The sequence below is a fragment of the Onychostruthus taczanowskii genome, unplaced genomic scaffold, assembly GCF_017590055.1.
Source record: "Onychostruthus taczanowskii isolate IOZ18803 unplaced genomic scaffold, ASM1759005v1 scaffold50, whole genome shotgun sequence".
NCBI lineage: Eukaryota > Metazoa > Chordata > Aves > Passeriformes > Passeridae > Onychostruthus > Onychostruthus taczanowskii.
In genome coordinates, this window is record NW_024502569.1 from 5,100,524 (window position 1) to 5,117,501 (window position 16,978).

A 16,978-nucleotide genomic window follows, 5' to 3' on the forward strand; every position below is an offset into this window, starting at 1 on the left:
ACCTTTTAATCTACTACATGTAAAATTCCATTATAAATATTAAAATATATATCACAGTATAAAGTTATTAAATTTATTTCTGAATTATATAGCTGCTTAGCCTCAAGCATGAAGTAGTGATAATTACCTCTGAGCTGTAATTAATTGGGCAAACAAATTGTTAAATTTTAGATGCTGATAAATAGGAGAAAGAAGCTGAAAAACCACAGCAGCTGTCAGCAATGTTTTAACTAAGGAAATCTGTATGAGATAAAATTACAGCAAACACATTTATAAAATATCAACTAAACAAAGATTATGAGACAACAGCAAAATAAATTCTCATAGAATGATTAGAATTCACTGCAATTTAAAGCATCAACAACCTCAGTATTTCAAAATTATTACTAATGCAGAAAATCTGTATGAGGAAGTACATGCAAAGATAGATTTTTCTAACACACTTTCAGCCAAAGTACAAATTGCAGTTGAGAAGAAAGAAAAAAAGAACCATCCATTACCTACAGAGGAGCTGGTTTACATACAAAGTAAGTGAAGGGGTGAGGCAGGGAAGAGAAGTCAAGAATGAAAAATTAAAAGAGGACACTTACTGGGGAAAACCACATCACTTTAAGAATCCAAATTGTCAAAGAAAAATTCACAACTAGGATGATAAGCAGGAGGAGAACAAACAGGTAGAGACAACGCTTTCTCCAGCCATAAATTCCAATTTTGTAGATACATTCATTCTTCGGCCTCTCTAGGCTCGTGCCTGGTGTCGTTGTCATATATTGTTCACGTACCATCTGCTATGTAAAGAAAAAAAAAAAGAAAGGGAACTGCTTAGTTGCTTAATTTCAGCAACAATATTTATATAAAACTCCAAGGAAAATATAAAGATATAATTGTAATAGCTAGGAACTAGAAACTCTTATGAAGTTTTACCTGGATTTTTATCCTGCCCTTTTCATCTTACATCTTCGTTTTTGATACACTCAATGTGATGTGTTAATATATGAACTGCATTAACTGCTGCTTTCAGGAGGCTTAAATTTATTTCATCCTATAAAGAAATGGCAAAACTTTCTTCCTATTTGTCATAATATTCTAATTCTCCCATCATAAAATCTTTCATGGGATCATATCACAATCTACAGCTCACAAGTATGTATCAGTTGGAATGCCAATATATATTAGGCTTCAGAGTATGTACGTAAAGAAATTAAATTGTTCTTTATGTTGTACAGGGAAGAATGATTTCTCAATTAATCAGATACGCATATTTAAAGATATATCAACATTAAAAACACTGCCTACTGGGTTTAAACAACTTCACTTTATACTATAGTTCTTAAAGAAGCACAGTTTGAATTTAAAGGAATCTTACAAGGCTGCACTTCCTTAAAACATGAGAATATTCACTGACTTCCACTTTTACAGCACAGAGACCACCAACAATTCAAACCACTCATTAAAGATTACAATTTTGGCCAAAAGAATAAAAAACTCAGCAGCTGAAGCTGCTTATCAAGAACAACAGTGGGCAATATGTGTCTCATTCACACTGAGATAAAGCAAAAATCCCCAACCCAATCATCGATGTCAGAAACAAAATAGGTATTGTAAATTGAAGCACTTCCCATGAGCCAGGTATGTCCACAGGCATCTTACATCCAAAAAAGTTGTCCACTTTCTTGTAATATAATACTCCCAAATGAGAGTGCCTTCAGAAAGGTTTCACACAAGGTCTACTCTCAATTCTGAATTTCTTCTTATCAGTGAGATCACCATGCTCACCATGCTCCTCACACAGCTGTCAAAACATGATCAAAAGACATCCTTGCCTCTGTTCAAGTTTCCTGCAGAGCCATCCTGTGTCTGTAACATGCTTGTGGCTCTCAGTTCTAACCCTCATTGTTAGAAATGTGTCATTTTTTTTTTCTTTATGTCATCCTTCCTTTCCTTTCTTCATAGGAGGACAGAGAATGCCATATAAGTTTACAACTGAACAGAAACCTATGCATTAGTCCCCTATATATATGCAGTTGTCATTTCTGCACTTCCACCAAAATAATTTAATTTCTTTTTTATTTATATTCAAAAAATGAGACCAAATAATTGGCAGTTCATAATGTAATTTTATTACAGACATTATGGTATAATAATTTTTTTTCTGCTATCAGTTTCAGTTGCTCATAGACTATGTATATAAATATTTTCATTGCTGAAAATAGTATAACAATTTATTACTGAGGAATTATAGATTCTGAAATAACTTGGCTTAGTCTTAGAGCAAAACATTTACAAGACTAACAAGATGTTATTTAATATTCACCAGATGAACTATGTTTTTTTAAAGATATCAGATTATGTATTTTAGTTCTGTGTATTACTCAAGCACATAGTACTCATTACAGAATGCTGTTTAAGTTGATACTATTTTTTTTCTGTTTTCTACCTGATTATTGTATAGGAAACCATACAGAGTTTGCCCCTTATCTTAAATATCTGTTACTAGGTGCTGCTGTAAGATAATGGGACATTTATACATACAATGGTTTCCATAAGATGATTAGACAAACCTTCACCCTTACTTCCACACAGATTTCATCTCAACACATAACTTACAGAACAGGATACAGAACTCATATCTGGTAACAACCAGAGACAAACTTTGAGAAATAAGCTGGGCAGTTAAAGAGTTAATTAATTGTAACATCTTCATGGTATTATGCAGCCTCATTACAGTGGTCTCTGAGGCTGGAATTCATCTCACAAAGTTAGATACAAACAATTTAGCCCCAGTCAACCTGGACTCCCTTTATGGTTAATGGAGATAGGTCTCCTTGCTGGGAATTATTTATCTGATTCATGCTAGATGTAAATTTTAGACATCCAACGGACTGCTTAACTTCTCTCCATTAAAAGAGAAAGAAAGAGAGCCTGTCATGACTTTCTCATATGTGTATAGCTATATGTTGTAGACATTTCTACCAAAATGATTTCCAAAAGCATGTAATTTAACAAGAAGATAGGACTTTTCTGATTCCTGATCTTCTCTGTTCTATTTTTACCCAGTTGTAAAATGTTTATTTAGTGAGTTGAGTGTTTTATACATAATGCATTATGTACTGCTGTTTAATGAGGTGAGGTCAAAATCCATTATGCATTTCAGCAAAAAGCCTATGAGTTTTGTGATTGTTTTCAGCCCTTCAGAAATTCCACAATGGACATATCCCAGCACAGCATTGTTCCCTGCATGGATTATTTTTTCCTGACAGAAAACAGTTCTATTGTTTCTGAGCATTATTAATACTGCCAAAAATCGCTTTGGTCATAGTAAATAGAAAGTGCTTGCCTAGACAACTGAATGCTTTGAGAAGGATTAAGTGTTTCTCCTTAACATAATATTTCATGATTTTTAAGAGATTTAGTGTCCTACTATTATATAATTACAGCGGAAATCCTTTCAGAACTGATATGGTTAGGCTGTTTCTTTTGGGAAAATCAACTTTCCATATCACTGACTAGTATGTTCATGAGCAAAAATCACATAGGAAAATAATCTCCAACCTGTCTGGAGAAGTCAGAAAGAAATATTTTTGTAAGTCTGGGATGTTTTATAAAGGTAAGCTGAAAGGAAAACCTTAGATGGGCAGACCTCATAGTTGTGTTGTGAAGTCAGCCAAGGTTCAAGATAGACCCATAGAAGAAGAAAAACAGGTATTTAGTACTCTGATGAGAAATGTGGTTTCTAAGTGGAATAACCATGAAACTGGTTGCGCAGGAGCATTCTAAATAGGCACCAAAAAGGAAGCGGTGACTTAAGACACCTGGATGTACACAAGTTAGTTGTGTTAGGAGAAGCAAGAAACCTGAAGAATGCACAATGACTTTGGTAAATGTTATCTTTCTTCTGTTAACTATTTTACAAGGAAGCAGCACACAGTGACTAAGAGTAAGAAATACTGGCAACCCACAGGGCAGATAAAATGGCAATTGAGTTTCAGAATTAAAATTCTTACATCTTTCAAATGGGCCATGAAAATGTCTTACTTGCATCAGGTCAGCAGTACCACAATAAAAAAGCTACTACAAATAAACTACATAATTGGAAGTGGAATTTCTTGGTGTTTCTATTCAATGACCAACACAATCAGCACATTCTCTATGGATTTTTGTAGATTTGGCCATAAGTCACGGGATCACGCTCTATCACAATAGTTTGTTATTTAGAAGTATTTTCTAATTGTCGACATCTATTTTACCGGGATCCATTTAAATCCAATTACTTCTTGCTTATTTGCTGATTTAAACTAGATACTGAATGCTAATTAGCTGCCAAAAGATTTTTCACAGATTTTAAATGATATATCAAACTCGTGAACAACCAGTAGCACTGCAGATTTTTGACTTCATGAGATTTCCCATGTGTTCAGACATTGTATGGGTTGCATGTAAGGCATGAAATTCATGCCTGTAATAATACATATGAGCTACCCATCGAAGACCTGTATGCTCTTCACACTTATAACTGTCCTCTAAAAATATATAACCACGACAGAACATTTCCCTGGCCGTAATGCACCTTTTTCGATGCAAGACTTAGAAACTGGTCTCTGTCATTTGAGAGATTCTAAAGTCTAGGAGATTTTTGTATTAATATTGATTAATGAAAGACTTTGAAAAACTGTCTATCACAAATGTTACTGTTGGACTGAGGTTAGTTTGGGCATCAAGTTCAAAAACGTATTCTGACAGCTCTGAAATATTCATTTAAGACAGTTATGTTTTTAAAAAGTAATTTGAAAACTTATCCTTCAGCCTGCTTAAGAAAGCTAGCCTGAGTAAAAGCATTATATTTGTACTATTTTCAGGAATTACTTATCTGTAGGAAATACTGAAGACAGCATTTAAAAATTCCATTAAATAAGTAATTTCAGTATATTTCAACTGTAAAAATATATTTTCATTGTTTTTGTTCATAAATAGCTGTTATTTTCACATAAATAAAATTCCCCTTTACACTTAGCTCTGAACTGTGTTACTCATGTACTTTGTCATGCTGTCATAAAGCAACTGATAATAACACATAATTAGAAAACAATTTAAATACAAAACTACTTAGTTGATCAATACTTACAACCAGTGGTAATTCCATTAATAATTATGTAATTATTAGCATTTTGTATTTTCAGCAAAAAGCTTAGCATTCAATAAAACCTTTTCAGAAGAACTGGTGAGGTTTCATGATGAAATTTGCACCAGGTGCTTGTACAATGCATGTTCTTCACAGTCATCAGTGCATCTACTCCTTCCTCTTGTTCTGGTTTTGGCCAGGACAAGGTTAATTTTTTGCAGCAGCTGGAAGGAGACATTGTTGAAGTGGTGTGTCCAGGACCCTGATGTTTTTCTATACCTGAGGAGGTCATTGCCGGGGTGGGGGAGAAGGGACTCTGGCTTCTGAGGAAAAGAGCATTCCTTTCAGCGGAAAAACGCATGCTTGGGAAGAACTGATAGGTATTTTTTATTGTCACAGGCTTTCCATGCAAGTAATTTCTTCGTGCTATAACTTCTCTTGTTAATGTTGTTGCTTTTACTGCTCTTTTTCTTATCTTATTGCTGTTTCCAGCAAACTGTTCTTATCTCAACCTATGATCCTTGCCTTTTGTGCTTCCAATTGGAGGGGAGGGGGAGCAAGTGGCAGCATGGTTTTGATAGGAATACTGAATTGGAGAACACCCACCATCTCTAAAACATGACACTACTTTACATTAAGTATATTCATTTACATACAGGAAAATTCACAGTAGGTGTGGGCATGAAAGAGGTGATAGTGCTAAACAAACACAGTACAGTGAAAAGACCATTTCAATGTCTTCAAATTCTTGTGCCATTGTATACAAACTGAAAACTGAAATTAACCTCTCAGCTGAAGGAAGTGAGAACTACTTTTATGATCTGCATACAGTAGCTTCATGGAATATTATGTTCATTTTTTGTGTATGTTGTATTGGCCTAGGTGGGTATTATTATAGTATGAACATCAGAAGTACACCAAGGCTTCACACTTCAGTGCATTCAGGCATACATACTTTTGTCTTTGTGAGCACAGAAGCAGAGCAATGATTAACCAACAGCAAAGAGGTGCTGTTGGAGTGTCTTCCTGAAAGATGAAAGACAGTTTAGGCAATCCAGTAGTTCAGAAAAAAAGATGAGAAACCTTTGGAATCCATGTGGAAAAGCTTTCAGAAAAAAAACAGAAAGACAGGGAAAAAATCAAACTCTCCTGATTAGGTGAAAATTTTGTCATTACTTTCAGCCCTTCCATCATATTGTATTTAATCTTGCCCAACCTTGCTTTGTTGGAATTTTTGTGTTATCTAGTATATTACAGTTTGAATTGTCAACATTCAGTGTCATCAGCTGAAAAGAGTTGGATCCCTGCAGCGTAGTTTGTGGAAACCAGCGAAGAAATTTATATGGCCTAGTTAACTGTTTGCATACCCTGCAATGCACATTTGCACAGTAACTATGACATGGTCACAATTAACAGCTTTGCACATTTTTAAATAGAGCTGAAAGGCAGTCACTGACAGCATAAGATTATATAAATATTAATGACATAATTACTAATATTATATAAATATATGCACATTGCTATTAAAACATATTAATATAATATGCTATATAAAATAGTCTTTGTCTAATATGTCTACTCTTGAATCTCATTTGCAGTAATTATTTTTTAAACCTTGTTTTCTGTCTTTCAATTATATTTGTTTCCTACTTTAAAAATGCCAGAAATATTAATCAGATAAGAAAAAAAAATGTTACTCCTACCAGAATAAAAAGACCATACAAAAATATTACACAGACTTTTTTGTAAATAATTTTGAATTTTTACATATTTTACAAGCATTTGAAGAAGTAGCTAATTTGTGGTATGTCTCCTGTCTGTTATGTAAAATGCCTGAAATTGTTTTAATTTAAAAATAAAAATGTGGACCTTCTTTCTGAAATTCAGCCACTATTACAGCTAAGTGACCTTGAGCATCATCATATGAAAGGAAAATAAAAATCTCGTAATAATTACTTTTCTAGGTTTTTCAACATATTTGTTACTCTGTCTTGGTAGCTAAACAAAACCACAAAGAATGTGGAATAACTGATGTAGAAATGATTGAATGATGATGCGGGTGAGGCTACTGTTTAAACACCGGAGCTCTCATTACTATTACAGATTTTAGAAAAAATCCTTTAAAAGGAGAGAAAAGAGCAGTCTGTACAGCCACTGTTTTCACTTAACAATTAGAGACTGAGGACCATTAATGGTGTTAAGATCATTTAAGTGTTTCCTTACTTACTGTTCTTTGTGTAATGAACTTTCATATTTGCAGTGTGTAAAACCCTGTCTTGTCCTGTTGAATGTCATTCAGTCTTTTTCAATAGACATTTTAAAACATCAAATCTGCAAGAGGTAACTAATCTCCTCTTACTAGTACAGTTTTTATTCCACAACCCCTTTCAGATCAAGATATCTCATGGGCCTTGAGTAGAGGATAAAAATATGACAGTGAACAATTTGCTTTAATGAACGTAATTGTGAAATAAATTTTACCCTCTAAAATCCAATACACTTTTCTCCCATAGTAGCTGCTCTTCAACATGATTCATTTTTTCCTTGAAGGACCGCAAGTACACCAGATACATAATGTACCGCCATGAATATCAGAACAGAAATCATTGTAGTCTTCTGTCTGTGAGGCTTCTTTCTCTAAAGCACAAGCCAGAGTAGATTCATTCCCCTAGACGCCTCTTGTACTTTAATTGTGCATGTAAGAAGGTGTTTATAAATAGGCCAGGTATGAACTTTAACTGCCTGTGTTTGTCTCCAAGTCTTTAAACAAGTAGCGTGAGATCTGTAGCACCTCTCTTGAGACAGGTGGAAGAAAGAAAAATGTTAATGTGCAAGGAATGCTGACAGCCATCCTGTTCTTATGGAAAGGCTAGGAGAATCACCCTTCTTTGTCTCCTTATAGTTTAATAAAAACCATGTCTTTACGAAAAATAAGAACGATGCGCATTTAGTCTCCTGTATAAAGGGCTTTGTCACTAAGAAGGACAAAATAAAATTCAACACGTCTTGAGCATTTAATAAATTTTCCAACTCTAATTTATAAAGTGATAGTTTGAAAGAATTATAAAATTACTTAACACAGCATCCTCTCTTATTCTGATCATTTGATCCTTCCAGGTGTCAAAGGGCTTTTCTTCAGGTGAAAGTGGAACGTTGCCCTTGGGGTTGTCATTCCTTGCAAGTAATAAAGGTTTACAAAGCAATCCACATATATTCTGACACTTCAAGGAGAAAATGAGAGAAGGTGGCTGTCAAATTTACAGAACTTTTGCTATAATCTACCACAGGTAGTTTTTGTTCACTACCATTTTAGTTCTTTCATTCAGTGACAGCTAAATGATTTCCTTATTCAGAAGGGATGTGCACATTACACTGTATGCAGATAAAGCCTTTCCATTCAGTCCTTGTTATATTTAATTACTGTAAAAGTCTGCCATTGAATTCTGAAGGTCATTAGCAAGTAACTTGGTGACTAAAATTCTGAATAAAACATCAAATTATAGAATTTTGTAAAATTTCATATACACAAAATCTAATACCAAACAAAGACGTGATGGCTACAGACTACAGTACAAAAATTGTGTTATCTTACGTGATCTATCCCTGACATCCAATATTTTATTATTAATTAAAAAATTTAATTAAGTCAGGCAAGACAGAAGTGAGTTGACATCAGAAGTTAAGCATCACAATTAAAAGCACATATTTACTTAGACCAAGACTTAGCAACATCTTCCTGTCTATCTACCTACTCAAGGAAGTCAATCATACTTGAGGAAATTACTAAGATTATAAAATCCCTCTGTGGAGAACAAGAATGCCATGTGGTATACAATTTTAAATAATCTTCTTAGAGAAAACTTATTGCTTTTATAAAAGGGGATAATTCCTCATTTGAAATATAAAATGTTTTATTAGCTTGTACAGAAGAAGTGAACTGTTTTGCATCACATAGTAGCGCTACAGGGTTTTATAACTAAAATGTACGTTTTTACTTAGATTTGCTTGTGGGGCACAAAAGATGTCATTATAATTGAAAAAAATCTGGAATGTGCACTGATATTTATAGATTAATTTTTCTTAATTCCCTGCTATAGCCTTTTCAATAACAACTCCAAATTATTTGAAATTTTTAGCAAAGATAAAACCTATTGTGCTCTTTAGAGATATATTTCTGTTTTGTATTAGAAATTTGAAGACTGGCAAATGAAGACACTTAATGAAATTCAAATTTTTACTCTTGATACCATATTTTTATACCACAAGCTGTTGTGCCTGAAAAAGCAATACATCCAGACCTGCTAGAAAGTGCTGGACAGAAAATGACATGTGAGTCTGTCGATCATTTCCAGGACTGCTCTACAGAAGCATTCTTGTATTCTCAATTGTATATTAAACTCTCTGCTGTCCTCCAGACAAAAACTCTTTCACTTAGATTTACAATATCATTGGCAAGTGCAGAAAATCACAGCACTTGAGAGACAGCTACAGAAAATATGTGTTTTTAAGACATTGCCTTTGCTCTTTAAGAAAAACTGGTTTTCACATTGCATTACAATGGACTATGGAGATGTCCACAATACCTATGGAAGTTTTAAGCTTATCGGAAATTATTCTGTCCAATGGCTGCGACTTAAAATATTCTTCCCCAATTGCTTGCAAACATCTGATAGTCTCTGTTTGCTTACTCTACATTTTACTTATTCAGTAAGTGACTTTTCCTTTACAATCCCTTTATAACCATTTCTAAACACAACAAAGGTTACATTTTGGCTTTAACTTACATTATTGCTCTTTTGTTTATTCAAAAGACAAAGATAGGGATAATCTGCCTGAGGGAGTGTTCTCGGACAATGACAAAATTCTTCCTGTTTTAATATAAAAATTAATAGGAACTGCATAATATTTGAAATTTATGTGTGTTTCTCATCACTATTTTACTCTGTACTCAAGCTCTTGGAAGAATGGACAGAATGGACAGTGGGAATGTATTTTAGTAGTAAAGCTAAAACCATGCAGTTAGCAATACCTAAATATACTGGAAGTTCTTGGGGCTGAAAATTAAGATGAAGCCATGTCTGGTGCTATCTTGCTTCTTTTACCAGAAAGGTAAAACTTTTTGCTTTCTGAACATGAATGAGTAACGTCCAGTCCTGATGACAGAAAACTCATTATTATCAATTGTATTGATTTGCCCCAAAATATCTTCTAATGATTTTTTTCTCATTTGGGACATTTCTTCAAAGCCATCCTCCAAAATGAAAAGGTATATAGAGAAGTTTCCCAGACCTCCTCAGTAGGGAACATTGATGTTAACTCCTTTAGGATTTTCTTTTTGATATCTTTGTTCAGGCACTCAAAATACAAATCTTCAGCGTATATCCAGTACTCAAATGTATAGTATGGATATTCAAAAACAAATACAAGTCAATTAAAAAAAAACCCCTAGCCCACAAAGGAACTGAATGAATACTTCTGACTGCATGAACACACCTCCAAATACTCTTTGTGAAGTTATCAGGTTAGATAGTTGCAGCATCAATCACCAAAAATATTATTCACTGTATTTAATAATTTTTAACACCAATGGTAAATGATTGTTAGAAGTTACCCAACTCTGCACATCTTCTGTGTAGGAAGGTATTCAAGTCTACCTTCTCTGGCCATTTTGTCAAAATCCATGGAGGAAAAAAAAATTCACTATCAAGACAGTGATTCACATATATCTAGGTATATACAAAGTCATTCAGGAAGTACCACAAAGCAGAGTTTCTGTCTCTATGGTCTAAATACTAATTTAACACCTACCAAAGTTGACTGGTGATACCTCAGAGCGTCCCAACACAGCAATTCTTATCTATTACAAAAAGCCACAAGACATGAGGGATTGGTCCTCACTACCTCTGATCATGAAGCAGGTCACACATGGTACTTGAACATACAGGACATCTTTTATTTTTCAGAACAACATTCTGAAACAAATTCAGGATTTGTGTTGGGAGGTAACTGCTTCATCTGGGAAGAGTGCTGAGAAAGGGAAAACTCAAAGCCCAGTTTGTGCTCATCACTTACATCAGCAGCAAAAATGAAACTAAAGTTAGCAGCAAAGTACAGAAGGAATCAAAAGAGATTAGGGTACAGGACCTGTGTGCGTTTGCTGTTGCTTTCAATTGTGTCAAAAATCCTTCAAAACCAGCACAGAAATGGTGAAAGCTTAATTAACAATTTGTACTATAACCAGAAGTAGTGATGAGGCCTAATTCTGTACAGATTTTTTTGTTTAGTCAAGCACCCACATCAACACAGTAATCTCGTTACTTTTGCTCTATCCACGTGCTTTATAAAAATTTCCTGAGCGGAATATAACACACATCAGTATTAGGTAGCTTCAACTGTGTGTTCTGACCCAGCAGATATTATTCACATGCCAAGAGAATGTACCATGGCAGAGTTTTCCTCAAATGAGAGCATTATCTCACAAGACACTTTCAATACACTTGAAAAAACTTTTAATTACCTTGAAAACCTCTATGCCCTAATTTTATCATACTCAAATTTGACTAAAAAGTCAAAAAAGATAGCAGGGGCAGTGGGATGGGCAGCAACTTTGAGGTAAACAACAGTCAACAGTAAGTTGAACTCTGTCAGTTTAATGAGGAAAAAAAAAAACAAACAAAAAACAAAGATGAAAATTCAACCAGAATCAAATACCAACAGACAGCAACGATTTGTAGAGTAATACTTTACATAGCTTTCACAAACAAACAACATTTAAAAATAAGACTTCTTTTCTTGCAAGTGTGAAATATTTGATAAATAGGAGTATTTTTTTAGCATACTACTTATTTTGAAATTACATCTAAGAACTCCCCTTAAGTCATCAAATTCAAACTTTTATTATATCAGGTCAGCAGTACTACTCTTAACCTAGGTGATTAAACAGAATTCTAACTACTTTAGAGTGGTTTTCATGTCTCTGGGTGTCATGGACATTAAGAGACAAAGTTTATTTGAGTATCTGACAAAATGGATACATCCCATGCTCTTTGTATTGCCATTTAAATTGTTGTTCTAAATCAGGTTTCTTTGCTCTGTATTGTTGCTGTAAGACTTGGATGCTCTTAATTCCTTTTAATTTCAGTGTACAGTGTCATAAGAGAGAACCAAAAAGTTTTACTTTCACACACACTGAAGTTAACCTTCGCAGACAGGATCTGGTAGCTAGTCAGTTTGAGTTGCAGCAAAAAATAGGAAAATCTGTGTACAAAATTTCATTTCTTAAGCACCATTAAATGCAAATAAGAATTGTTTTGTGGCCTTCAATTTTCTTTCACTGGAGACAACACCAGAAATCTCAAAGCACTTCTAGGCATAAATTTTTTTTAAAAAATTGTTGTTATTTGTCATGCTTTTTTTGGTTATTTGTTGCACTTAGAAGCGTGACACAGTGACCAGAATTGCAAAGATAACTTGGGAAGGAATGGGAAAATAATCTTCATTATTTGTCATTGAAAACACATCAAAGGACCTGAAATTCCAAATAAATCTGAAGAAAATTAAAGTAATCCCTCTGATGGAGGCAAATCATGAAATAATCTCTGGTGTCATAATCTTGTATGCATATTTACCAGACAAAGAATACATTTAGATAATTTAAAAAAAAGCAGTTGTGTATTTTTCTGTTTAAAAATACTTTAAAAAAATTGTTTTCTATGTGTGTTATAGAAGAGCTTTCCTATCATACCACAATGATTACCAGCAGCAAGGCCAAAATGTATCTTATGGAAATAGTGTTTCTAAAGCAAGTCCTGTTTTAGAGAGCTTTTAGAAAAAGCTCTTTAACACTATCCTCAATGTTGTTTGCAGGAAAAGTATTTCATGTTGTCAGAGCTGGGAAGAGGTGAGAGTGAAAGCAAATAGATCTATTTAAGTACATAAAGATATACACATTGGCATAACTTTTCCCTCTTTTTCCTTCTCTTGCTGCTGCTTTTATGAAAGCATTACTTCCAGGTAGAATGCTGTTACCTCTTGAGAAGGATACTTCTAGTGCATTTAGTAGACTTCAGCACAATTACAAAATAACTCCCTTTTGTGATGCTTTCCTGCGCTGGTTGAGAACCTTGAAAAGCAGCTTATTTAGCCTTGGTAAATATTTTTTTTTTGAAAATTGAAATAGAAATAGACAAAAGGAGGAACAGAACTAGATGTAAACTAGACGTAGAGGCTAGAGATGAAAATTAATCCTCAAGTCTTCCTTCCCTAGTTCAAGTGATTAATTACATACATACTTTAAAAAATACAACAGAATAATTTGACCTTGCATCTGGAAAGTAACAACTGTACCTTTTTTGACAAGTCACATGTAGCTAAACTAAAAATTCAAAATTAGTTTTTCATTAGCAAGAGAAGCAAAATGCTTTCCTATATATACTGTCTCTCATTAGATACTTTAAACCTGTGCTCTTTTCTGAGGAATTTTAAATGTCAATGACTACAAAATTATGTGTTCCCGTTGCTTTGCAGTCCTGGTCATAACAACTTTATTACTCATTTTTACTTACAGAGGGGAAAACCCAATTGTTTTAAACACGTATTAGACACATAAGGACATCATCAAAAGACTCGCACTGCAGAAGCCTTTTTTGGTGATGTTGACTCCAACTGTTTAGGCAGCAACCATCTCTAAGTTTCTTTCTAAGCAACTGTGACAAAGCAATAATGCAATGCAAGAAACAGAAAATAAAGAACAGGCAGAAGTGCATAAATACTGGTTTTGATCAGTATACCAGTTATTAGATTAAAACCAATAAGAAAGACATAGCTGATATTTCAGTTAACTGTAAAAACAAATGAAGCATCAGCAAAACCCAAATTACCTGTTAAGTACGAAGGCATTCCAAGATAAACTAGATCTCTTATTTGACAAAACATATACACTCCTTGTATTTCGAAGTAGAATTTTCCATACAAAGTACTTAATCCAAAATGGAAATCAGCAAGCATTAATCAAATCCTTACCTTTAGTTGAGAGATGATTTACTCATGTAAATCAAGTAGTATAATCTGAAATGTAGGATTTATTTTTCCTCATTTTCAAGATTTCTTAATTTTAAAGATTCTAATTTGAGTAATTGGAAAACAATTCCTATTTGGATCAAATAACAAGCACATTACCTTCTCCAGAAAGTATATCTGAAGTGTCTAAAGTTACTCTTTAGGCATACATAGGAAAAGACATTCATAGAGCACAAGTATAACTTGTCTTTTTAAACTTCAGTTAGACGATGTTTGTTCCTCAGATTTGGACAGTAGTGCTTGACCCATCAATCAGTTTTTGTAGTCTTAGATATTATCAGGGAACCAAGAGCTGCAAATCAGGCTTCCCTAAACTCAAATTCTGGAAAAATATGCAAGTTTCTGATGGTAAGTTAAAGATAAACTATGCTATATCTTAGTGCCTGAATGTTTGCCTAGTCCAGGTTTGCAGTGACTTGGATTGTTCTCTACCAACAGAGCAACTAAACTCTGGCTAGGATAGATCTTGATTTCCTACTTGGCAGCGGGAGAACAATGTCGCACACATTTCTGGAAGGTAATTACTTTTCAGAAAATCTTTAGTTCAACATAAGAACAATTTCGAGATTTTTGTCAGGCCCTGGTATACATAAGCAGAATGCCCTCAAAGCTTTAGAATCTATTATTTCAATTCAAAGAAAAGGCTGGATAAATTCAGCTGAAATTTAAACTCATCTACCACAAGGTAGAGATCTCTTTTGGTAGGGGAAAATTGTCTTAAAAATGTTTTTATTTCTTTTTCGCTTGAATTAATAAAATATGAGATCAGACATGTAAAAAAGTCTTCACATTTTAATTACAGTAAAATAAACACTGTGAGTAGACACTTGAGGATAAAAGAAAAAGGTTAAGTAGTGAGTACACTCAGGAAATGAACATGAGATGTATAAGTGGAGGCTCTAAAATATGGCGAGAATGAGGAAATACCTAGGCATGCTGAAGAAAATAAAAAAAGAAAAGAAAAAAAAGGTAGCAAATGATGGAATCTTTTGATAATGTAAAGGAATATAGATTAATTTTGCTTTCTGCTGCCTTTACCTTATTTTGCATTCTAGCCATTTATATACTTTTCTTACCAAACAATCCTAAATCAAAGCTTATTTCTATGTAATTTTTTTGAATGCTAGCTTTCAGTTTTTTTCTTGAGTTAAAGCCATTTGCTATTAGGTGCCTTAGGATTTCTGATACAGGAAGAAAGTCATATTAATGATCTCAATTTAAATAGTATTTTAGATGTTTTCAATATGACTACAGGGACACAGCTTTTTCTTCCATGAATGTGACTAAAATCAATTAAAATAAATCACCAAGTCTGAATCACAATACTATCAGTTCAACGTATGTTTAAAAAGCAAAATCAATAAAATTATAATATATATTTCAAAAGTAAGTACTCTCACATATTGCAAAAGTTGTTACTAACAGAATTTAAAAAAAATATTCAATTCAAAGAGAATGTAGGGTACTTAAATAAATACAGTGGTTTTATCAAATATAGCTTAGAAATGCTTTTTTCTCTGTTATGACAATATATTAATAGTCTTATACAACTTTGTCAATATAAGAACTGCACTTCTGTTTTTGGAAGCACTATTTTCACATATGCATTGAACATAATTATCAAATGACTCATGAAATCATTCAAAATGAAATACACTATTTTGTAATGCAGTTCCATGTTTAAGCAAGATAACAGTTTTCAGCAGACGTCATCAGTATTCTCATTAAGTGGGAAATTCCTACCATAACAGAACGACACTAGAAGTAGAACATCGCAAGGAAGAAAAGTTTTGGGGCTAGAAAACAAAAATCTTTTCTTATACTAAACAGCAGGGCTGAAATTGAGGTAAGTTTTTTGGTGTACAGGCTACATCAGGTCTGTTTGAACATTTGAGACAAGAAAAATAGTCTGAAAAGTCGCATGGGCAGCACAGGATTATCAGGTCTTTTCTTGGTCATGCTGCCCAGCCTACAAAGGGTCCTTCATAAAATTCTATGCCACACCCATCCATACTACATAAAACTCAGCTCTGGGTACCCTCTGGGTAAACATCGACCACTTCAGCCCTCAAATATGACTTTTTGCAGCACCAAAATATATTCTGGAAGTCTTGGGGTGTACTGCAAAGGCACAATGTGTATCAGGACACTGCCATGTGAATGTGGAGGGAACAAACCTGACACTGCCTTCTCACCTTCAACTGTGCTGGCTTTTGGGATTGTTCACCATGTTCACTTTCTTGTTTGGCACTCATGCCAAACTCAAATCAAACTCTTCTTCCTTCACATACTGAAATCTCTTATCATTTTATTATCCCTACTGTGAAAACTTTCACTCAGGCAATCAATAACAACAACTTTTTCTGCCAGGCGTACAAATATCCTCCCGTGGCTTTTCAGCTCATAGGGAATGCTTATATTAAAGTAATACTCACTGTTAGTTTTTTGGCTTTAAGTTCTGAATCCACCTATTTCCTTCCTTGTATTTCCAGGTAAAAGTCAAATATTACAGTTAATTCTCATTGATTGACAGCAACTTTACATGTCTTGACAATACTGCTAGCTACCAATCTCACATATTTATTAAACTGTGATGCCCTCTTCCATGAACTCTGAAGCATTGCCAGCTAGACAAGCTAGTAAGACAGCCAGTTTTATTTAGCCAGGTGACTAAACAAAAACCAGTAGGTAATTAATAATAACAAAAAAGTGAATAGTCATGAAAATCTGAACAAATTCTGAGAATCCTGGAAAAAACTGGGCTGCAATGGACCTCTGGAG

The 16,978-nt window shown here is 33.9% G+C and overlaps 1 protein-coding gene across 11 annotated transcripts in view; it reads right to left on the reverse strand.

Moving 5' to 3' along the window:
- SGCG (sarcoglycan gamma) overlaps positions 1 to 16,978 on the reverse strand; it is a 122,066-nt gene that overhangs the window by 69,439 nt on the left and 35,649 nt on the right. For 9 of the 11 annotated variants that reach the window (XM_041416128.1, XM_041416127.1, XM_041416124.1 and 6 more), the window contains one exon: positions 591 to 788. In XM_041416128.1, the coding sequence (XP_041272062.1) occupies positions 591 to 785 (195 nt within the window). In that variant the 5' untranslated portion in view covers positions 786 to 788. The remainder of the gene's footprint in view (positions 1 to 590; positions 789 to 16,978) is intronic. The other 2 variants (XM_041416119.1, XM_041416121.1) reach the window with 1 other exon arrangement.